This window comes from Podarcis bocagei (assembly GCF_964188305.1).
Source record: "Podarcis bocagei genome assembly, chromosome: 7".
Taxonomy (NCBI): Eukaryota; Metazoa; Chordata; class Lepidosauria; order Squamata; family Lacertidae; genus Podarcis; species Podarcis bocagei.
The window spans coordinates 3736744-3754515 of record NC_138132.1 but is presented as its reverse complement, the minus strand read 5'-3'; the positions used below and the strand labels follow the sequence as shown (position 1 = coordinate 3754515).

The 17772-nt window shown below is 49.1% G+C and overlaps 1 protein-coding gene across 5 annotated transcripts in view; it reads right to left on the bottom strand.

Annotated features, from left to right (window-relative positions):
• Positions 1-732: 732 nt before the first annotated feature.
• EML2 (EMAP like 2) overlaps positions 733-17772 on the bottom strand; it is a 47431-nt gene continuing 30391 nt past the window's right edge. For all 5 annotated transcript variants that reach the window (XM_081200264.1, XM_081200263.1, XM_081200266.1 and 2 more), the window contains 9 exons: positions 16115-16240; positions 12489-12620; positions 11922-11989; positions 10727-10815; positions 8188-8285; positions 5715-5802; positions 5407-5502; positions 3618-3748; positions 733-2080 (listed from right to left, as the gene is read on the bottom strand). In XM_081200264.1, coding sequence (XP_081056390.1) covers positions 1955-2080; positions 3618-3748; positions 5407-5502; positions 5715-5802; positions 8188-8285; positions 10727-10815; positions 11922-11989; positions 12489-12620; positions 16115-16240 — 954 coding nt within the window. In that variant the 3' untranslated portion in view covers positions 733-1954. The remainder of the gene's footprint in view (positions 2081-3617; positions 3749-5406; positions 5503-5714; positions 5803-8187; positions 8286-10726; positions 10816-11921; positions 11990-12488; positions 12621-16114; positions 16241-17772) is intronic.

The following is a 17772-nucleotide window of genomic DNA, read 5'->3' as shown; positions in this document are numbered from 1 at the left end:
ATTCCAGCTAGTTTCTGGTCTCATCTTTACAATCCCACACACACACAAAAAAAGTCCTGTGTCGCCTGATCGCCGAATTACATAATCCTAGATGAGCTTGCCCCCCCTTCCCTGCTCTCCCTTCCCCGCCCGCTTTCTTAAATCCTCTTTTTTTGAGAGAGAAGCAGAGATGAGAGAAACTAATCCAGTAGCAGCAGCAGCAGCTGCAGATGTTGATAATGATAAGGAGCTGGCGAGGCTTCACTGCACCCTGGGACTCATCAGTCAGCAACATAGAGGAGGGTGGAAGTTTGGCATTTCTATAGAAGGGCTTTCCAAAATCCTCTGGCCCCAACCCCAGGCTATGCTCAAGGGGCTTAGCTCTGGGACCGCTTCTGTTCCTCCGAGCAAAGAGGCCGCACGTTAAAAAGCCCCAGGCAGAGGGTGATGGAATCATGGAAGGTGCACCCCGAGGTCATCCATCCCAACCCACCCCCTGCAAGGCAGGAATATGCAGCTGTCCCATATGGCGATCCAACCTACGCCATGCTGTCACCAGCTGAGCTACCCCAGGCTCCTTTTGCTCCAGGCAGCATGACATTCATTGGGCAAACAAATTCGCCGCGAGCGCATTCGACCGTATACCTGACCTCGGAAAACGCTGCTTGTTTAGGCTCGCCCTGTGAGGTCTGTTTAAGGTTCAGGAGTTGCCCCTGACAATGACATTTACACACAGGAAGGCGTGTGTGTGTGTGTTTGTGTGCGCGTTGTTAGGTCTCTTTTTATTGTCGTATTCTTATTAAACAGCTTTCTAAGCTCTGCCACATTTTCTTTGGAAAATACAGAAGACAGACAGACAGACATGCTTTGCCCCTCCCCTTCCACCTTCTTGCTCCTCGTCGGGCCCTGAAATTGCCAAAAACGCGTGCCACCCCTCCCCATCCCCAAACCATCAATATGTCCAGTGCAAAATACCGCCAACCTGGGCTGAAAATGTGACTCTGTTGGGAGTTTTAAAAAAAGGAGACTATGTTGTCTCCATGCCCTCCGATTTAGCTCCCCAGGACGCCTCTCCTTTTCCTCTGATTCAGACAGCGACAAGGGATTCCTCTGCTCCCAATATTGCTATTCACCCATCTCCAACCTGACGCCCTCCGTCACTTAAGGAATATACAATTTCCCACCATCCCCCAGCCAGTTAGGGAAGCCTGGCCAAGTCTGATGTCGTGGCGTGAAAGGGCAGCCGTCTTAATTCATGGCTGCACGCATAAAGTGGGGGGCAAGGCCCATTTTGCATGAAAACCCAGGGCAGGTGAGAGAAAGCCCTTCTCCAAAGCACTGATTCGGGGAATGTGATGGAGGGATACAGGTGGCTTCAAAGGAAGATGAGCAAATTCATGGAGGAGGAGAAGGATGTCCGGAAAAGCAAAAAAAAGGACTCTTGGCTCCCTCACTCAATGCCTCTTTGCAAAGCTCTGGGTGGGATAGGGAATGGGGGAGATTGCGGGAGCAGGAATATAAAGCCTCGCCGGTCAAAGCAGGTCTCAAACTGCTTGACATCCATAGTCTGGGGAGGAGAGCGAAATCTGCGGGCGGCAGCTTCTCCCTCCGTGATTTCTTTAAGGAGGGGAGCAGGGGCTGCCTCACAATTTGGGAATAAGCCCCCCCACCCCCGCCAACACCGTCACATTCTCAGCCTGTGCAACCTTCAGCCTTTAAATATAGATATATAGAGATAGATCTGGATATATATTATCATTATTCATATAGAGATGTCTGTAAAATATAGCTCCGCCGTATCCTCTCTTTAAATCTTCCTCTTTCCACAATTCCCCCCCCCCACGACACATTGCTGTCACTCCCAACCTCAAAAAGTGTTTAATAGGATCCAACCCCACCCCCAACCCTACTCGTTGCCCCATTCCCTCCCCCTGGGAGGGGAAAAGCCCCGCTTGCCCCCCGCCCTGCCATTCCCCTAAACGAGTCGCCACTGGAGGACGCTGGTGTCGGTCCCACCGGTGGAGAGCAGCAGGCTGTCATCGTGGAGGAAGGCAATGTTGGTGACATGGCTGCTGTGGCCGTTGTACGTGTGGCTGGGGGCCTGGAGCAAGAGAGAGGAAAGGGGTCTCAGGAGAGGGCAGGAGAAACCCCACACACAAAGGCCGGCTGCCCCACTTGTCAAAAGCCTTCCCGAAATCAAGATACACTATGTCCACAGCGTTCCCCTGATCCACCAAGCTTGTAACTCCAAGGATGGCAAGTGGGGCTGGGGGGGAGATTCCAAGACAAACAAATACTGCAATTAATCCAGAATGCGGCAGCTAGACTGGTGACTGGGAGTAGCTGCCGGGACCACATAACACCGGTCCTGAGAGATCTGCATGGGCTCCCAGTACGTTTCCGAGCATAATTCATAGTGTTGGTGCTGACCTTGAAAGCCCTAAACGGCCTCAAAGGCCCAGTATACCTGAAGGAGCGTCTCCATACCCATCGTTCAGCCCGGACACTGAGATCCAGCTCCGAGGGCCTTCTGGCGGTTCCCTCCCTGCGAGAAGTGAGGTTACAGGGAACCAGGCAGGGGGCCTTCTCGGTGGTGGCGCCCGCCCTGTGGAACGCCCTCCCTTCAGATGTGAAGGAAATAAGCAGCTATCTTCTTTTTTAAAGACATCTGAAGGCAGCCCTATTTAGGGAAGTTTTTAATATTTAATGCTGTATTGTTTTTAACACTTGATTGGGAGCCACCCAGAGTGGCTGGGGAGACTCAGCCAGATGGGCGGGGTATAAATAATAAATTATTATTATTATTAAACATTTAAACATTTCAGTGTAATACAGTATAGTATCCTCTGCAGAATATGGATAGATGTCTTTTCAAAACGAGAGCAAGAGCATTGAGTGATACTGAGGACAATCTCATCCTATAAATGAGATCACCCAGCAAAAGCGAGCTCATACTTCCCCTTGAGTTTGCCTACATACTTAAGGTACATATAGGCTTGTTTATAATTGTATTTGGGGAATGATTCACGTTCTTAGGTAGCTGCACGCTTCTCTATTTGCGGTGTGTCCCGTGATAACATTATAAAGCAGTCGTGCTCTATGTTATAATTCAACGAGTTGTTTCTTTTTGTCCTCCAACATATTTCTTATATTTAAAAAATCGGTGTGCTGCGAGCAATTTTTTATTCTGAAGGTGTGGCCCAGAGAAATCTTTTTGAGAACCACTGGGCTAAGGATGGGGGGGCAACCCAGATATGCAGGCACTGCGGAAACCAGGGGGGAATGGGGTTGAGTGGCGGATGCCGCGAGCAACTGGGAAAGAGACGAGCCAAGAGAGGTTGTTGCGGAAGTCTCAGAACGCCCCTTGCCCACTTTCAGGTTAACGTATTTTTTGCTCTATAAGACTCACTTTTCCCCTCCTAAAAAGGGGAAATGTGTGTGCGTCTTATGGAGCGAATGCAGGCTGCGCAGCTATCCCAGAAGCCAGAGCAGCAAGAGGGATTGCTGCTTTCACTGCGCAGCGATCCCTCTTGCTGTTCTGGCTTCTGGGATTGGGTACTTAGAATGAGAGCAGAAGGAAAGGATCGGGGCAAGACGAGAGGGTAAGAGACCCTGGGGAGGTGGGGCGAGAGGCTCACCCGTGGCTGGCAGCAAGGGTAGGAGAACAAGTGCACTTTGCCAAAGTCGTCGGCAGATGCCAGGAGCTTCCCGTCGTGGGAGCGGCAGACGGCGTTGATGTCGGTGCCGTCCGCACCCTCCGGCCAGATCCCTAACAGGGCAGAGAAAAAGTCAGTGGCGGAAATAACAGTAATAATAATACAGTAGTGCCTTGGAAGTCCCCTTCATGGATCACAGCCTTGCCGTGATCCAGGGGCTTGAATAACTGAGAGAAGCTCAATGTGGTGCCTTCCATGGTTCCAGTTACAGATAGGTAGCCGTGTTGGTCTGCCATAGTCAAAATAAAAAAATTCCTTCCAGTAGCACCTTAATGACCAACTAAGTTAGTTCTTGGTATGAGCTTTCGTGTGCATGCACACTTCTTCAGATACACTTCTTCTGAAGAAGTGTGCATGCACACGAAAGCTCATACCAAGAACTAACTTAGTTGGTCTTTAAGGTGCTACTGGAAGGAATTTTTTTATTTTGACTATGGCAGACCAACACGGCTACCTATCTACTACTGAGTCACAAGGTGTTCGACAACCAAGGTACGACTGTAATAATTTTCTTATTTGTACGCCACCCATCTGACTGGGTTGCGCCAGCCAACATATATAGAAACAAAGCGAAACACCAAACATTAAAAAGCTTCCCTTTAAAGCCCTATACTGCCTAGGACCCTCGTACCTACGGGACCGCCTCTCCCGGTATGCCCCACGGAGGACCTTACGGTCTTCAAATAAAAACATCTTGGAGGTCCCAGGCCACAGGGAGGTTAGGCTGGCCTCAACCAGAGCCAGGGCTTTTTCGGCTCTGGCTCTGATCTGGTAGAACGCTCTGTCCCAAGAAACCAGGGCCTTGCGGGACTTGACATCTTTCCGCAGGGCCTGCAAGACAGAGCTGTTCCACCAGGCCTTTGGCCAAGGCACAGTCTGACCCCCTCCTTTCGTAATCCTAATAGAACTCTAGCCCAATGGTTGCCATCAATTTGATTTTGAATTGATTTTAGAATGAATTGATTTCAGAATGCTGTGTTACTTTTATTGCTGTTAGCCGCTCTGAGCCCGGCTTCGGCTGGGGAGGGTGGGATATAAATAAAATTTTATTATTATTATTATTATTATTATTATTATTATTATTATTATTATACAGGAGAAAGAAGTTGTAACATCCCGCCAACCCATCCCGTTTTCCCGTTTTGTGCATCGTAATCTGCAATGCCCAAACGAAAACCCTCTGTTGCTTGCTGGGCCAACCACTCGCATGGCCGAAAGGACTGGCAGGAGTTGCGCAGGCGATCTGTAAGGGACATTTGCCATATCCTATTCTGCCTGGTTTAGCAGTAACCAGGGGGTTTGCTTGCCGACATTTTCACTGTTTGAAAATAAAAGAAATCATTTATTAAGAAGAGGAAGTGGGGTAGCTCTGACCACCACCCCCGGCCAGCCAGACGGGTGGGGTATAAATAATTATTGTTGTTATTATTTCTTCCATTCGTGCTTCTGGGCGGAGCCAAGGGCATCATCCTGTCTGAGGGGGTTAAAGGTTAAAGTGTGTGCCTCGGTTTTGGGAGCCCCGCAGAGCCTTTCTGAAGGCAGCCCTGTTTAGGGAAGCTTTTAATGTTTGATGCATTACTGCATTTTAATATTTTGCTGGAAGCCGCCCAGAGTGGCTGGGGAAGCCCAGCCAGATGGGCAGGGTATAAAAAATAAATTATTATTATTATATTTCTTGCTCACACCACCCGCCCAGCCAGGAGGCACTCACCAAAGACCCCAAAGCCCAGGACGCAGGTGGCCGTGGCCCAGTCCATGTTGCGGACGGCCTCAGCGCTGGTGATCTGGCGGCAGGTGGAGGGGTCCCCTGTGGGGAGAGAGCAGGAGGAGGAAGGAGACACAGACAAGAAAATGTAAAGCACGTAATGCCATCAGAACCCGGGCTGTTCCTTCTGCAGAGATCGCAGATTGTGGAAACAGACTCTGAAGGAGAAGGTGGTCTGATAAGGAGGACTCCTCCTAGTCCCACTCCCAGCGCAAAGGTGGCGCTAAGAACAAGAACCCAAACTCTATACTCACAGTAAAGGATTTCGTAATCGCCAGAATTGGTGACCAAACAGCTGCTGTCAAAGGCCCAGTCCAGATGGGTGATGAAACTGGAGTGGCCCTATAGCAAAGGGGAGATTTTAGATTGATTGATTGATTGATTGATTGATTGACAGACAGACACACACAAACCTGCAAGGGGAACACTTCCTGGTACACACATAACCCCGAGGCTCTTCACGGGGTCCCTGCCAAGAAAGCATATTCACCCAGTGCTTTACCAGTCGCACTGGCTCCTGCTGGAGTATAGGGTCAGGTTCAAGATGCCCGTCTTGACCTTTAAAGCCCTTTGTGGCCTAGGGCCCTCATATTTACGGGACCGCCTCTCCTGGTCTGCCCCGCAGAGGACTTTAAGGTCCATGAATAATCACAGTTTAGAGGTCCCGGGCGCTAAGGAAGTCAGACTGGCAGGGCCAGGGCCTTTTCAGTGATGGCTCCGACCTGGTGGAATGCTCTGTCCCATGAGACCAGCACCCTGCAGGATTTAACCTCCTTCCGCTGGGCCTGTAAGACAGAGCTATTCCACCTGGCCTTTAATTTGAATTCAGCCTGATCTTTTATTTCCCTTCTCTTCCCTCCCCCTCTCCTTTTATGAAGACCCTGCTCTGAGACCCCACAGCTCATTCTCTCCTGGCCTCCTCGCTGGCCCAAGTAGGACCAATTCAGCCAGCTAGCCCTGGGGATTACCTAATTGATTTTTGAATTTTATTGTTATTCATGTTTTTATACTGTATTTTATGCTGCTTTTATAATTAAGTGTTTTAAATTTGTTGTTAGCCGCCCTGAGCCTGGTTTTTGAGCCAGGAAGGGCGGGGTATAAATAAAAATTTATTGTTATTATTATTATTGATGCTCTACAACCCCTTAGAAACCACAGAATTGTTGACTTGGAAGGGACCTCCAAGGATCATCTAGTCCAACCCCCCTGCAATGCGAGATTATGCAGTTGTCCCATAAAGGGATCAAACCTGCCACGTTGGCACTATCAGCCCCACGCTCTAGCCAACCGAGCCCAGAGCGCTTTATTTCCCTTCAAGGCAAATGACCCTGGCGCTCACGGCCACCGTGTGCCCTGCTAATCTCCTCGCTGCGCCCAATGAGGTGGACACTCTGCGCATGGCCAGAGGCTCCTGTTGTTCAGCATCTTCTGGGGCCAAGTCAAAAAAAGCCCAGGAAATCAGGCTGTTGTGGACCGCCGTACCTTCCCAGAGGAGCGAAGTACCACAAACCATTATCCATTTTTTAAAAGGATATTTTTATTTTTATTTTAAAGACATACCCGTCATTCATTTATGCACGGCTGGCTGGACCCCTAAATCTAACAAAGCAGCTCCCTCTGCTGGCCACTTGCAATATTACAGTGTTTCACTACCTTAATATGGCAGCCTTTGTCAAACTGGTACCCTTGATATGTTTTGAACTACAATTCCCATCAGCCCCCAAGCCAGCACCATCGCTGAGGCTGATGAGAGTTGCGGTCCAAAACATAATGGAGGTCACCAGGTTGCTGAAGACCGCCTTACAAGGATGCAACAGCAGGTGCCTGAAACAGAAGAGGCCCGGAAAGGCTGTAAATACTTCCTAGCTGAGCATCAGACCCAACTGCCCATGTTCAGCCATGTTGCCACAGGGACGTTTCTGCTTCTGAAACTAGATTTGGGTGTTTCTTTTGCGATGCGTAAGTTTTTGGCAGCTGCTTTGGAGAGTGTGGGCTAGAGAAAAGAGGGATGTAAATATTCTACCCTCTGGAGACGCAACTCTTTACCCTGTTTTCAGCACTTGAGGTATACAGTCATACCTCGGATTACAGACGCTTCAGGTTGCGTGTTTTTGGGATACAGTGGTACCTCAGGTTACATAAGCCTCAGGTTACATACGCTTCAGGTTACAGACTCAGCTAACCCAGAAATAGTACCTCAGGTTAAGAACTTTGCTTCAGGATGAGAACAGAAATCGTGCTCCGGCGGCGCAGCAGCAGCAGGAAGCCCCATTAGCTAAAGTGGTGCTTCAGGTTAAGAACAGTTTCAGGTTAAGAACGGACCTCCGGAACGAATTAAGTACTTAACCCGAGGTACCACTGTACAGATGCGCTGAAACCCGGATGTACTGGAATGGGTTACTTCTGGGTTACTTTTGTGCATGCGCAGATGCACTCAATCGTGCTATGCGCAGAAACACCAAATCGCAACCCGCGCGTGTGCAGACGCGGCACTGCGGGTTGCAAACATGCCTCCCACACGGATCACGTTCGCAACCCGAGTGTCCACTGTGTATCTTTAGCACCTGCCTTATATTGTGATTGTAAGTTGTTTTTAAACATGGAGTTTTGGATGTTGTAACCTTTGGGTGAAAGGAAGTCAAGGGAGGAAGGGAGGAAGGGAGGAAGGGAGGGAGGGAGGGAGGGAATCTTTCTCGGCAGAATGTCTTTGGTTGTGCCTCCACTCACCGAACACTTGCCGACGCGCCCGTACTTCCTGCCACCCTCAGAAACCAGGTAGATGTAGACAAAGTTGTCGTGGGAGCCCAGGGCCAGGTATTTGCCATCTGCAAAGCACAAAAGCAAGAGTCAGGGGACTGGAGGGGTGGGAAGACACTGGAAGGCAAAATGGGGGTCTTAATGCAGCTCAGAATTTTTAGTCTCCAGTGCACACTTAGTATCAGAGAGCGGTAGACTTGGAAGGGGGACCCCTGAGGTCATCCAGTCCAACCCCCTGCAATGCAGGAATCTCAGCTGCAGCATCCATAACTGATGGCCATCCAACCTCTATTTAAAAACCTCCAAGGAAGGAGAGTCCACCACCTTCCGAAGGAGTCAGTTCCAATAGGCTTAGGATTATTATTATTTTTGTAATAGTCAAGCATCGCTTTCCACTGAAAAGTTCCCAGAGAATATTCCCAACCCGGCAAAAAAATAATAATTAGAAAATTGCATAAGCGTTGTTAAAAACAAATTGAACAGTGCAACAACATATCTCTGGGATTCAGCATCCCTCCAAATCCCATTGTATTCTAAGTAGGGCTGCCACCGAAGACGGTTTGGAAACTTCATATTTTTTTTTGGATAAATTTTTATTGAGTTTTCACATTTTACATTGACATCACAAACACACAGAGACAAAGACAAACATGCATAATTTCAAAACCTTACTTTCTTAACCACATTCTCTGACTTCCCCGCACCACCCCTTCATACATCCTAATTCCAATAGTTGGCTCAGCAAGTTCTTACTCTCATCTTCAAAATATTATTATAGTCTTTTTTTTTTTAACTTAATTCTTCTTAATTAACCAATTTTAACTTATACATCAATTCTAATCTTAACATCCTTTTCTAAGGTCGACCTATGTTCCCTTCCACAAATTTCCCAATTTTAAATATTTGTTACTAAACACACTAAACTTAAACATCATAAAATTCTCCTCCTTTTGGATTCAGAAGCTCTCACCCCCCCCTCTTTCCCGGTTACGATCCCCCAAAACAAAAAGAAAAAAAAGAATGTCCACAATATCAGTTCTTAGCGGTTTGGAAACTCCAGCTGGTGCAGAATTCAGTGGCCCGGTTGCTCAAGATGGTTTGAGCATATTACACCGATCCTGGTCTGACTGCACTGGCTACCAATTAGCTTCTGGGCCCAATTCAAAGGGCTGGTTTTGGCCGATAAAGCCTTAAACGGCTCAGGACCGCAATACCTCAAGGACCACCTCTTTCCATATGAACTGGACCCTGAAATCATCTCCTGAGGCCCTTCTTCGTGTGCCGCCTCCTCGAGACGTCCGGAGGGTGGCAACATGAGAACAGGGCCTTCTCTGCAGTGGCTCCCCATCTGTGGAATGCTCCCCCCAGGGAAGGTCGCCTGGCACCTTCGTTATATACCTTTAAGCGCCAGGCAAAAACATTCCTTTTTAACCAGGCCTTTGGCTGATCTGATTGACATCCTATGCCCTTTTAAAATGTGTTTTTTGTTGGGGGGGGGGCTATTGTGTTGTTTTTATTAGGTATTTTGTGGTTTTATATCTTGATTTTATTCTGTGAACTACCCTGAGCCACCCGGGTATAGGGTGGAATAATAATAATAATAATAATAATAATAATAATAATAATAATAATAATAATAATAATAATTTGCTGGGAATCGCAGGAGGGAGAGAGAGCAATTGCATTCTTGTTTTTCTTGTGGCCTCCCATAGGCATTTGGCTGGTCACTGGGAGACAGGACACCCTCTCCCCCCGGCCAACTAGCCGAATCTTTGGTCTGACCCAAAGCTCTTTACGCTCCTTCCGTTAAGAACGAAGGAATGAACCTAGAGGACAAGCCCTCCTATCTTAACAGTGAATGCTCTGCTTGCCTTTCCCAGGCGAAAAAAGCTACAGTGGTGCCTCGCAAGACGAAAAGAATCCGTTCCGCGAGTCTCTTCGTCTTGCGGTTTTTTCGTCTTGCGAAGCAAGCCCATTAGTGGCTTAGCAGATTAGCGCTATTAGCGGCTTAGCGGATCAGCTGATAAGCGGCTTAGCGGATCAGCTGTTAAGCGGCTTAGCGGATCAGCTGATAAGCGGCTTAGCGGATCAGCTGTTAAGCGGCTTAGCGGATCAGCTGTTAAGCGGCTTAGTGGATCAGCTGTTAAGCGGCTTAGCAGCTTAGGATCAGCTGATAAGTGGCTTAGCAGCTTGGGGAAAAGGGGGGGGAGGGGGAAAAACCCGCAGGAACTCGCAAGACATTTTCGACTTGCGAAGCAAGCCCATAGGAAATTCGTTTTGCGAAGCACCTCCAAAATGGAAAACCCTTTTGTCTAGCGGGTTTTCCGTCTTGTGAGGCATTCGTCTTGCGGGGCACCACTGTACTTGTGGACATCACAATTCGACAACAGCAACAACAGAAGCTAAACGCAAAGACAAACCAACAGATCACGGTAGGATTCTGCCGCAACCTTCCTTCCAAACCCACCTCTTGGCTCCTCCCTCCGTACCCCCCCCCCACATTTCCTACCTGGGGAGAAGCTGACCACAGAAATGGGCTCCCCTCCATCCGTGTGAATGGTCACCAGATCTCGGGTCTCCGTGTCCAGCACCAGCCACCTGAATTGAAGCAGAGAAGGGAGGGGAAAGTTTTCCAGGAGGCCACGCGACAGTTTCTTTGGCTGTGTGGTGGCAGAACAGGAGTGGAGGAAGAGACTCCCCAGAGGGAAAAAAATAATCAGATCTGTTGGACTGATTTTGGGGAAGGGCCAGAGTTCAGAGGGGAAGCAGAAAGACCTAGGTTTAATCTCTCGCTTGGCACGTTCATGACGTATCTTCAATTTCTCTTTAGGGCTTTCGGCTGGTTAACATTCTACGGCCTTTTAAACGTACTTCGTTTTATTACGAATTTTGTGTTCTTGTTTTGTGCTTTTAATATTGCGAACCGCCCTGCGAACCTTGGGTGAAGAATGGTATGCAAATTCAAATCATCATTACCATCTCCAGGCAGGGCCCTTGTCCGAAACCCTGAGGAGATTAATTGGCTACCAATAAATAAATAAATAAATTATTATTATTATTATTATTATTATTATTATTAATTTATTTATTTATTTATACCCCGCCCATCTGGCTGGGTTTCCCCAGCCACTCTGGGCGGCTCCCAATCGAATGTTAAAAACAATACAGCATTAAATATTAAAAACTTCCCTAAACAGGGCTGCCTTCAGATGTCAGATAGTTGTTTATTTCTTTGACATCTGGTGGGAGGGCGTTCCACAGGGCGGGTGCCACCACCAAAAAGGCCCTCTGCCTGGCTCCCTGTAACTTCACTTTTCACATCTACTTGCACTTTGACGTGCTTTCGAACTGCTAGGTTGGCAGGAGCAGGGACTGAGCAACGGGAGCTCACCCCGTCGCGGGGATTCGAACTGCCAACCTTCTGATCGGCAAGCCCAAGAGGCTCAGTGGTTTAGACCACAGCGCTACCCGCGTCCAATACAGTGGTACCTCGGGTTAAGAACTTAATTCATTCTCGAGGTCCGTTCTTAAGCTGAAACTGTTCTTAACCTGAGGTACTACTTTAGCTAATTGGGCCTCCTGCTGCTGCCGTGCCGCTCATCCTGAAGCAAAGTTCTTAACCCAAGGTACTATTTCTGGGTTAGTGGAGTCTGTAACCTGAAGCATCTGTAACCTGAGGTACCACTGTAAATAATAATAATTACCTGCCAGTTACGGTGCCCACCACTAGAACAGAGCCGCTGGGATGGAATCCAGCAGAGCGAGCCGCGTCCTGCAGGAGACAGAGAAAGGAAGTGCAATTATGGGATGTGTAGCACTAAGCATGGGAACCATTTTATGTCACCAGGGAATTGGGGAGGGAACTGCATTGGCATCACCCAAGTGACCTCCCCGGGGCACAAGCCTGGAAAGTGTGTCTGGAGGTCCTGGGCTGTCCAGAGGACAAGACCCCCCCCCCATCCTCAGCCTCACCAAAGGAAAGCAGAGGAAGACATTTGGCACCAGCTTGGCTGCAGGAATTGCTGGAAGGAGGCGTACAAGGCACCATCCAACTGTCTTAGGGACGCCCCTCCAGATTTGTGTAAGGTTTCCTCCTGAGACGTTTTTTCTCCTGAAGATATCCCCCAAGGCAGTGGAGGTTTGGGGTCAGAGTTCTCCTAGAAGGGCTCCCTTCCCAGGTGAGCGAGCCCCACCTGCCCCTCACATAGAACCCCACACGGAATCCCCAACCCAGTCCTCCCCTCTGCCCCCCAACCGGCACAAGAACCCACCTCGATCCCCTTGCTCCACAGGGGCTGGTGGCTGGCCACGCTCCACAGGTGAACCTGCTTGTCTTGCCCGCAGGTCAGGAACTGGTCCAAAGCCGGGTGGGTGGCCAGGCCCCAGAGTTCTTCCGTGTGTCCCTGCGGAAAAGGGAGAGAGAGAGGAAGACTACGGTCACCCTGGTCTCCCACTGCAAGCAAAACTATCAAGGGTTGTCCGTTGAAGGAAGACTGCAGCATTTGGGACTTTTTTTAATAGTTTGGAGTAAGAGGCGACAAGGTGTAAGTTCGTACAATTATTCACGGCATGGCGAAAGTGGATCATCAAAAGTCTCATCACTCTAGAACAGGGATGTCCAACAGGTTGGTTGCGATCTACTGGTAGATCCCTGCGAGGATTTGGTAGATCGCGATCGATCTCTGGCTCCCTTTCTTTAGCGGCACTAAAACTGACTCCTGCCCTCCATTGTTGTGTGATCTCTGGAAGGGAAGACGGAGATTTCTCTGTGCTGCTGTTTTGATCCATAGTGATCTTTTTATGAGTGACTTTCCCCCTTTTCCCCTTGCCTTTAAAGGTAAAGGGACCCCTGACCATTAGGTCCTGTCGTGGCCGACTCTGGGGTTGCGGCGCTCATCTCGCTTTACTGGCCGAGGGAGCCAATGCACAGCTTCCGGGTCATGTGGCCAGCATGACAAAGCCGCTTCTGGCGAAACCAGAGCAGCGTACGGAAACGCCATTTACCTTCCCCCAGAGTGGTGCCTATTTATCTACCTGCACGCTGACGTGCTTTTGAACTGCTAGGTTGGCAGGAGCAGGGACCAAGCAAGGGGAGCTCACCCCGTCGCGGGGATTCGAACCACCTTCTGATCGGCAAGCCCTAGGCTCTGTGGTTTAGACCACAGCACCACCCGCAGCACCACCCGTCCCTTGGCTTTAACCCCCCAAAAAAACGGAAACTCCCCCCAAAAGCTTATTTTTAACCCCCCAAAAACAGGGCTCTTCTCCTTCCTAAAAAAAGGGTCAGCAACTTTGAGCTGAACCCCCCAAAATGGGGGTAGATTTATAATTCTGAAAGTACAGTGGTGCCCTGCAAGACGAACGCCTCGGAAGACGAAAAACTCGCTAGACGAAGGAGTTTTTCGTTTTCTTAGCCGCTTCGCAAGACGCATTTCCATATGGGCTTGCTTCGCAAAATGAAGCTTGCCCTGCAAGCTCCGGGGATAGCGGGGAAGCGCAGTGCGTCTTCCCCGCTGTCCCCGGACCTCTTTTGAAGCAAGGGGTGGCGGGGAGAAGATCGCTTCTCCCCGTTGCCAGCCCCGCAAGCTCCGGGGACAGAGGGGAAGGCGCAGCACCTTCCCCTCTCTCCCCGGACCCCTTTTGAACCAAGGGGCGGCAAGGGGGAGAAGCAATCTTCTCCTCTCCGCCCCTTGCTTCAAAAGAGGGGACAGAGCGGCACTTCCCCTCTGTCCCCGGACGGTCTCCATAGGAACGCATTGATTGATTTTCAATGGGAAACCGTGCTTCGCAAGACGAAAAACTCGCAAGAAGAAAAAACTTGCGGAACGGATTAATTTCGTCTTGCGAGGCACCACTGTAGATCACAGTCTTTTGAGAGTTGGCCACCCCTGCTGTAGAATTAGTTGGCGCTTGATGAAGCTGTTGGAGGATTCAGGGCAGGGAAAAGAAAGCCCTTTCCCACACAGCACATGGTTAGCTTATGGTATTAGGAGTTACCGCCCACACACTTTGGCTGCGCTTTCTGCTTGCATGGTGGCACCTCGGCAAAACCACTTCTCCCTGTTTATAGCGGAGTATTTCCCCGGAGGCAGACGACAAGAACAGGAGTCCTAGTCAAATTCCTCAGTCAAGAGCTTCTTTATTACTTGACTGGTTGCACAACCATTTATTACAAATATATACAAACCATTTACATGCCTTCTATATTTTGGACTCACAGCTCTCCATGGAGGCGCAGGTTAACTCTGTGTCCAGGGCAGCTGTCTACCAGCTCCATCTGGTACGCAGGATGAGACCCTCCCTGCCCGCAGACTGTCTTGCCAGAGTGGTGCATGCTCTGGTTATCTCCCGCTTGGACTACTGCAATACGCTCTATGTGGGGCTACTTTTGAAGGTGACCCAGAAACTGCAATTAATCCAGAATGCGGCAGATAGACTGGGGGCGGCCGCCAAGACCCCATAACACCGGTCCTGAAAGACCTACACTGGCTCCCAGTACGTTTCCGAGCACAATTCAAAGTGTTGGTGCTGACCTTGAAAGCCCTAAATGGCCTCAAAGGCCCAGTATACCTGAAGGAGCGTCTCCACCCCCATCGTTCAGCCTGGATGCTGAGGTCCAGCTCTGAGGGCCTTCTGGCGGTTCCCTCACTGCAAGAAGCCAAGTTACAGGGAACCAGGCAGAGGGCCTTCTTGGTGGTGGCACCCGCCCTGTAGAACGCCCTCCCACTAGATGTCAAAGAGATAAACAACTACCTGACATTCAGAAGACATCTGAAGGAAAATTCTGGAACCCTCTTTAAAACTTAAAGGAACTTTTATCTGTTTCTTGGAAAATGTTTTCCTATGGAACTCCCTGCCACAGGAGGCAGCGATGGCCACCAACTTAGATGGCTTTAAATGAAGATTAGATAAATTCATTCTGGGACGCAGGTGGCGCTGTGGGTTAAACCACAGAGCCTAGGACTTGCCGATCAGAAGGTCGGCGGTTTGAATCCCCACAACAGGGTGAGCTCCCGTTGCTCGGTCCCTGCTCCTGCCAACCTAGCAGTTCGAAAGCACGTCAAAGTGCAAGTAGATAAATAGGTACCACTCTGGCGGGAAGGTAAACGGCGTTTCCATGCGCTGCTCTGGTTCGCCAGAAGCGGCTTAGTCCTGCTGGCCACATGACCCGGAAGCTGTACAGCAACCCCAGAGTCGGCCACGACTGGACCTAATGATCAGGGGTCCCTTTACCTTTAGATAAATTCATGGAGGAGCTATTGATGGCTACAAGCTGTGATGAAGGCTCCACTCTGCCTCCACAAATGGAGGGAGCAACGCCAGTTGCTGGATAGCACAGCAGAGGAGACCTGCTCTCGCACTCGGGTCCCTTTGGGGCACCTGCTTGGCCCCTGTGAGAACAGGACGCTGGTTCAGAAGTGCCATTGGCCTGATCCGGCAAAGCCTTTTTGGGGCCCTTATCAGTCACCCCAGTGGTACGTCTGTGATCCCATTCGCCATACCTCTTCGAATCCAGGCATAAACCTGCGCAGTAGCTGCCCTCCTCCTTACCTGTATATCTGAAGGAGCGTCTCCACCCCCATCGTTCTGCCCGGACACTGAGGTCCAGCTCTGAGGGCCTTCTGGTGGTTCCCTCCCTGCGAGAAGCCAAGTTACAGGGAACCAGGCAGAGGGCCTTCTCGGTAGTGGCACCCACTCTGTGGAACGCCCTCCCATCAGATGTCAAAGAGATCAGCAACTACCAGACTTTTAGAAGACATCTAAAGGCAGCCCTGTTGAGGGAAGCTTTTAATCTTTAATGCTGTATTGTTTTTAACATTCGATGGGGAGCCGCCCAGAGTGGCTGGGAAGACTCAGCCAGCGGGCTATAAATATTATTATTATTATATTATATTACCTGCACTAGGAGGGAGAAGCCAGTCGCCAATGATCCGTGGAGCACTGAGTTGCGGGTGGTGCCCACAAACAGCGAGTCGCCCTTCCCCTCTGCAATGGTGCGCACTGGCCCAAATCCCTCAGGCACCTGCAGGGAGAGGAAAACAGAGAGCCCCTCAGGGAGAGCAGAAGATGCCCAGACAGGGCTAGCAGAGACGTCCGTCCGAAACAGTTTGCAAGTGGTGATTTGCTTTTTATGATGTGATGTTTTTATTAGCTTTTTAATTTCCTCGTGTATCACATTCCAATATTTATTAATTTCCGGACATGGTCACCACATATGGTATAAGGTTCCAATCATTCTATTACACCTCCAACACTTATTATCACCCGATTTTTTTCATTTTTGCCAACCTGTCTGGCGACATATACCATCTATGGTGCACCTTCATGAAATTTTCTTTCAATTGATAAGAAGCTGAAAATTTTATAATTTTTTGTCCAAAATTTAACTCGATCTTTGTATTCAATTTCATAACCTAAATCTTGTCCCCACCTTAACATGTTCTTACTTATGATTTCTTGGTCTATTTGTATATTATTTAATAATTTATACATTTTTGCAAGTATTTTTTGTTTGTAAGACTTCTTTATCTAAGTAAACAAAAAATACTTACAAATAGGTACCCGAAAAAAGCACCACTGAGGTTAAACATGAGCAAATGAGCTTATTGAATGAATGCATTATACTTTTTTTAAAAAAAGATTTCACCTGTAGGCAGATCTGACCACTGTGACAGTGGTCAGAGACAGTTCAGAGACAGTTCACTGCCAACTAGCAAGTGCTGGGGGGGGGGGTTAACAACAGAAGATGCCATCCTGCGCCATTTGTAAACCTCTCAAACCAGGCAGAGGACCTTCTCGGTGGTGGCCCCCGCCCTGTGGAACGCCCTCCCCTCAGATATCAAGGAAATAAACAACTCTCTGACTTTTAGAAGACATCTGAAGGCAGCCCTGTTTAGGGAAGTTTTTAATGTTTGATCTTTTATTGTGTTTCTAATATCTTGTCCTGGATCACTGCCTTGCCGTGGCGAAGGGGCTTGAATAACTGAGAGAAGCGATGAGCTATGCCCTGCAGGGCCACCCACGACGGACAAGTCATAGCCGAGAGTTTAGACTAAATGTGATCCACCTGGAGAAGGAACTGGCAAGCCACTCCAGTATTTTGCCAAGAAAACTCCATGGAGAAGCTTTGAGAAGAGAGTGTTTCCAAGGCATGCTCTGGTTCATGGGGTCACGGAGAGTCGAAGGCAACTAAGACGACTAAACAACAAACTATCCTGTTGGGAGCCACCCAGAGTGGCTGGGGAGATGGGTGGGGTATAAGTAATAAATTTGCAGCTGGCTGTTAGCTGCCAGAAGGTCAGGTGCTGAACTAGAAGACGTCTGTAACATGAACCAGCAAGGAAGGAAGTTATTGTGCCTCTGTTCCCCCTGATGGAGTTGTGCCAAGAAGCTAGAAGTCCCACCTCGCAGGCCTGGCGTGTGGTTTCTGCATCAGCAATGTCTAGGCAACATGATGGCATGTACATACGCAATAGACAATCTTTATATTGTATTATATTTATATTGTATTATATTATACAGTATTACTGTATTTTAATATTTAGTTGGAAGCCG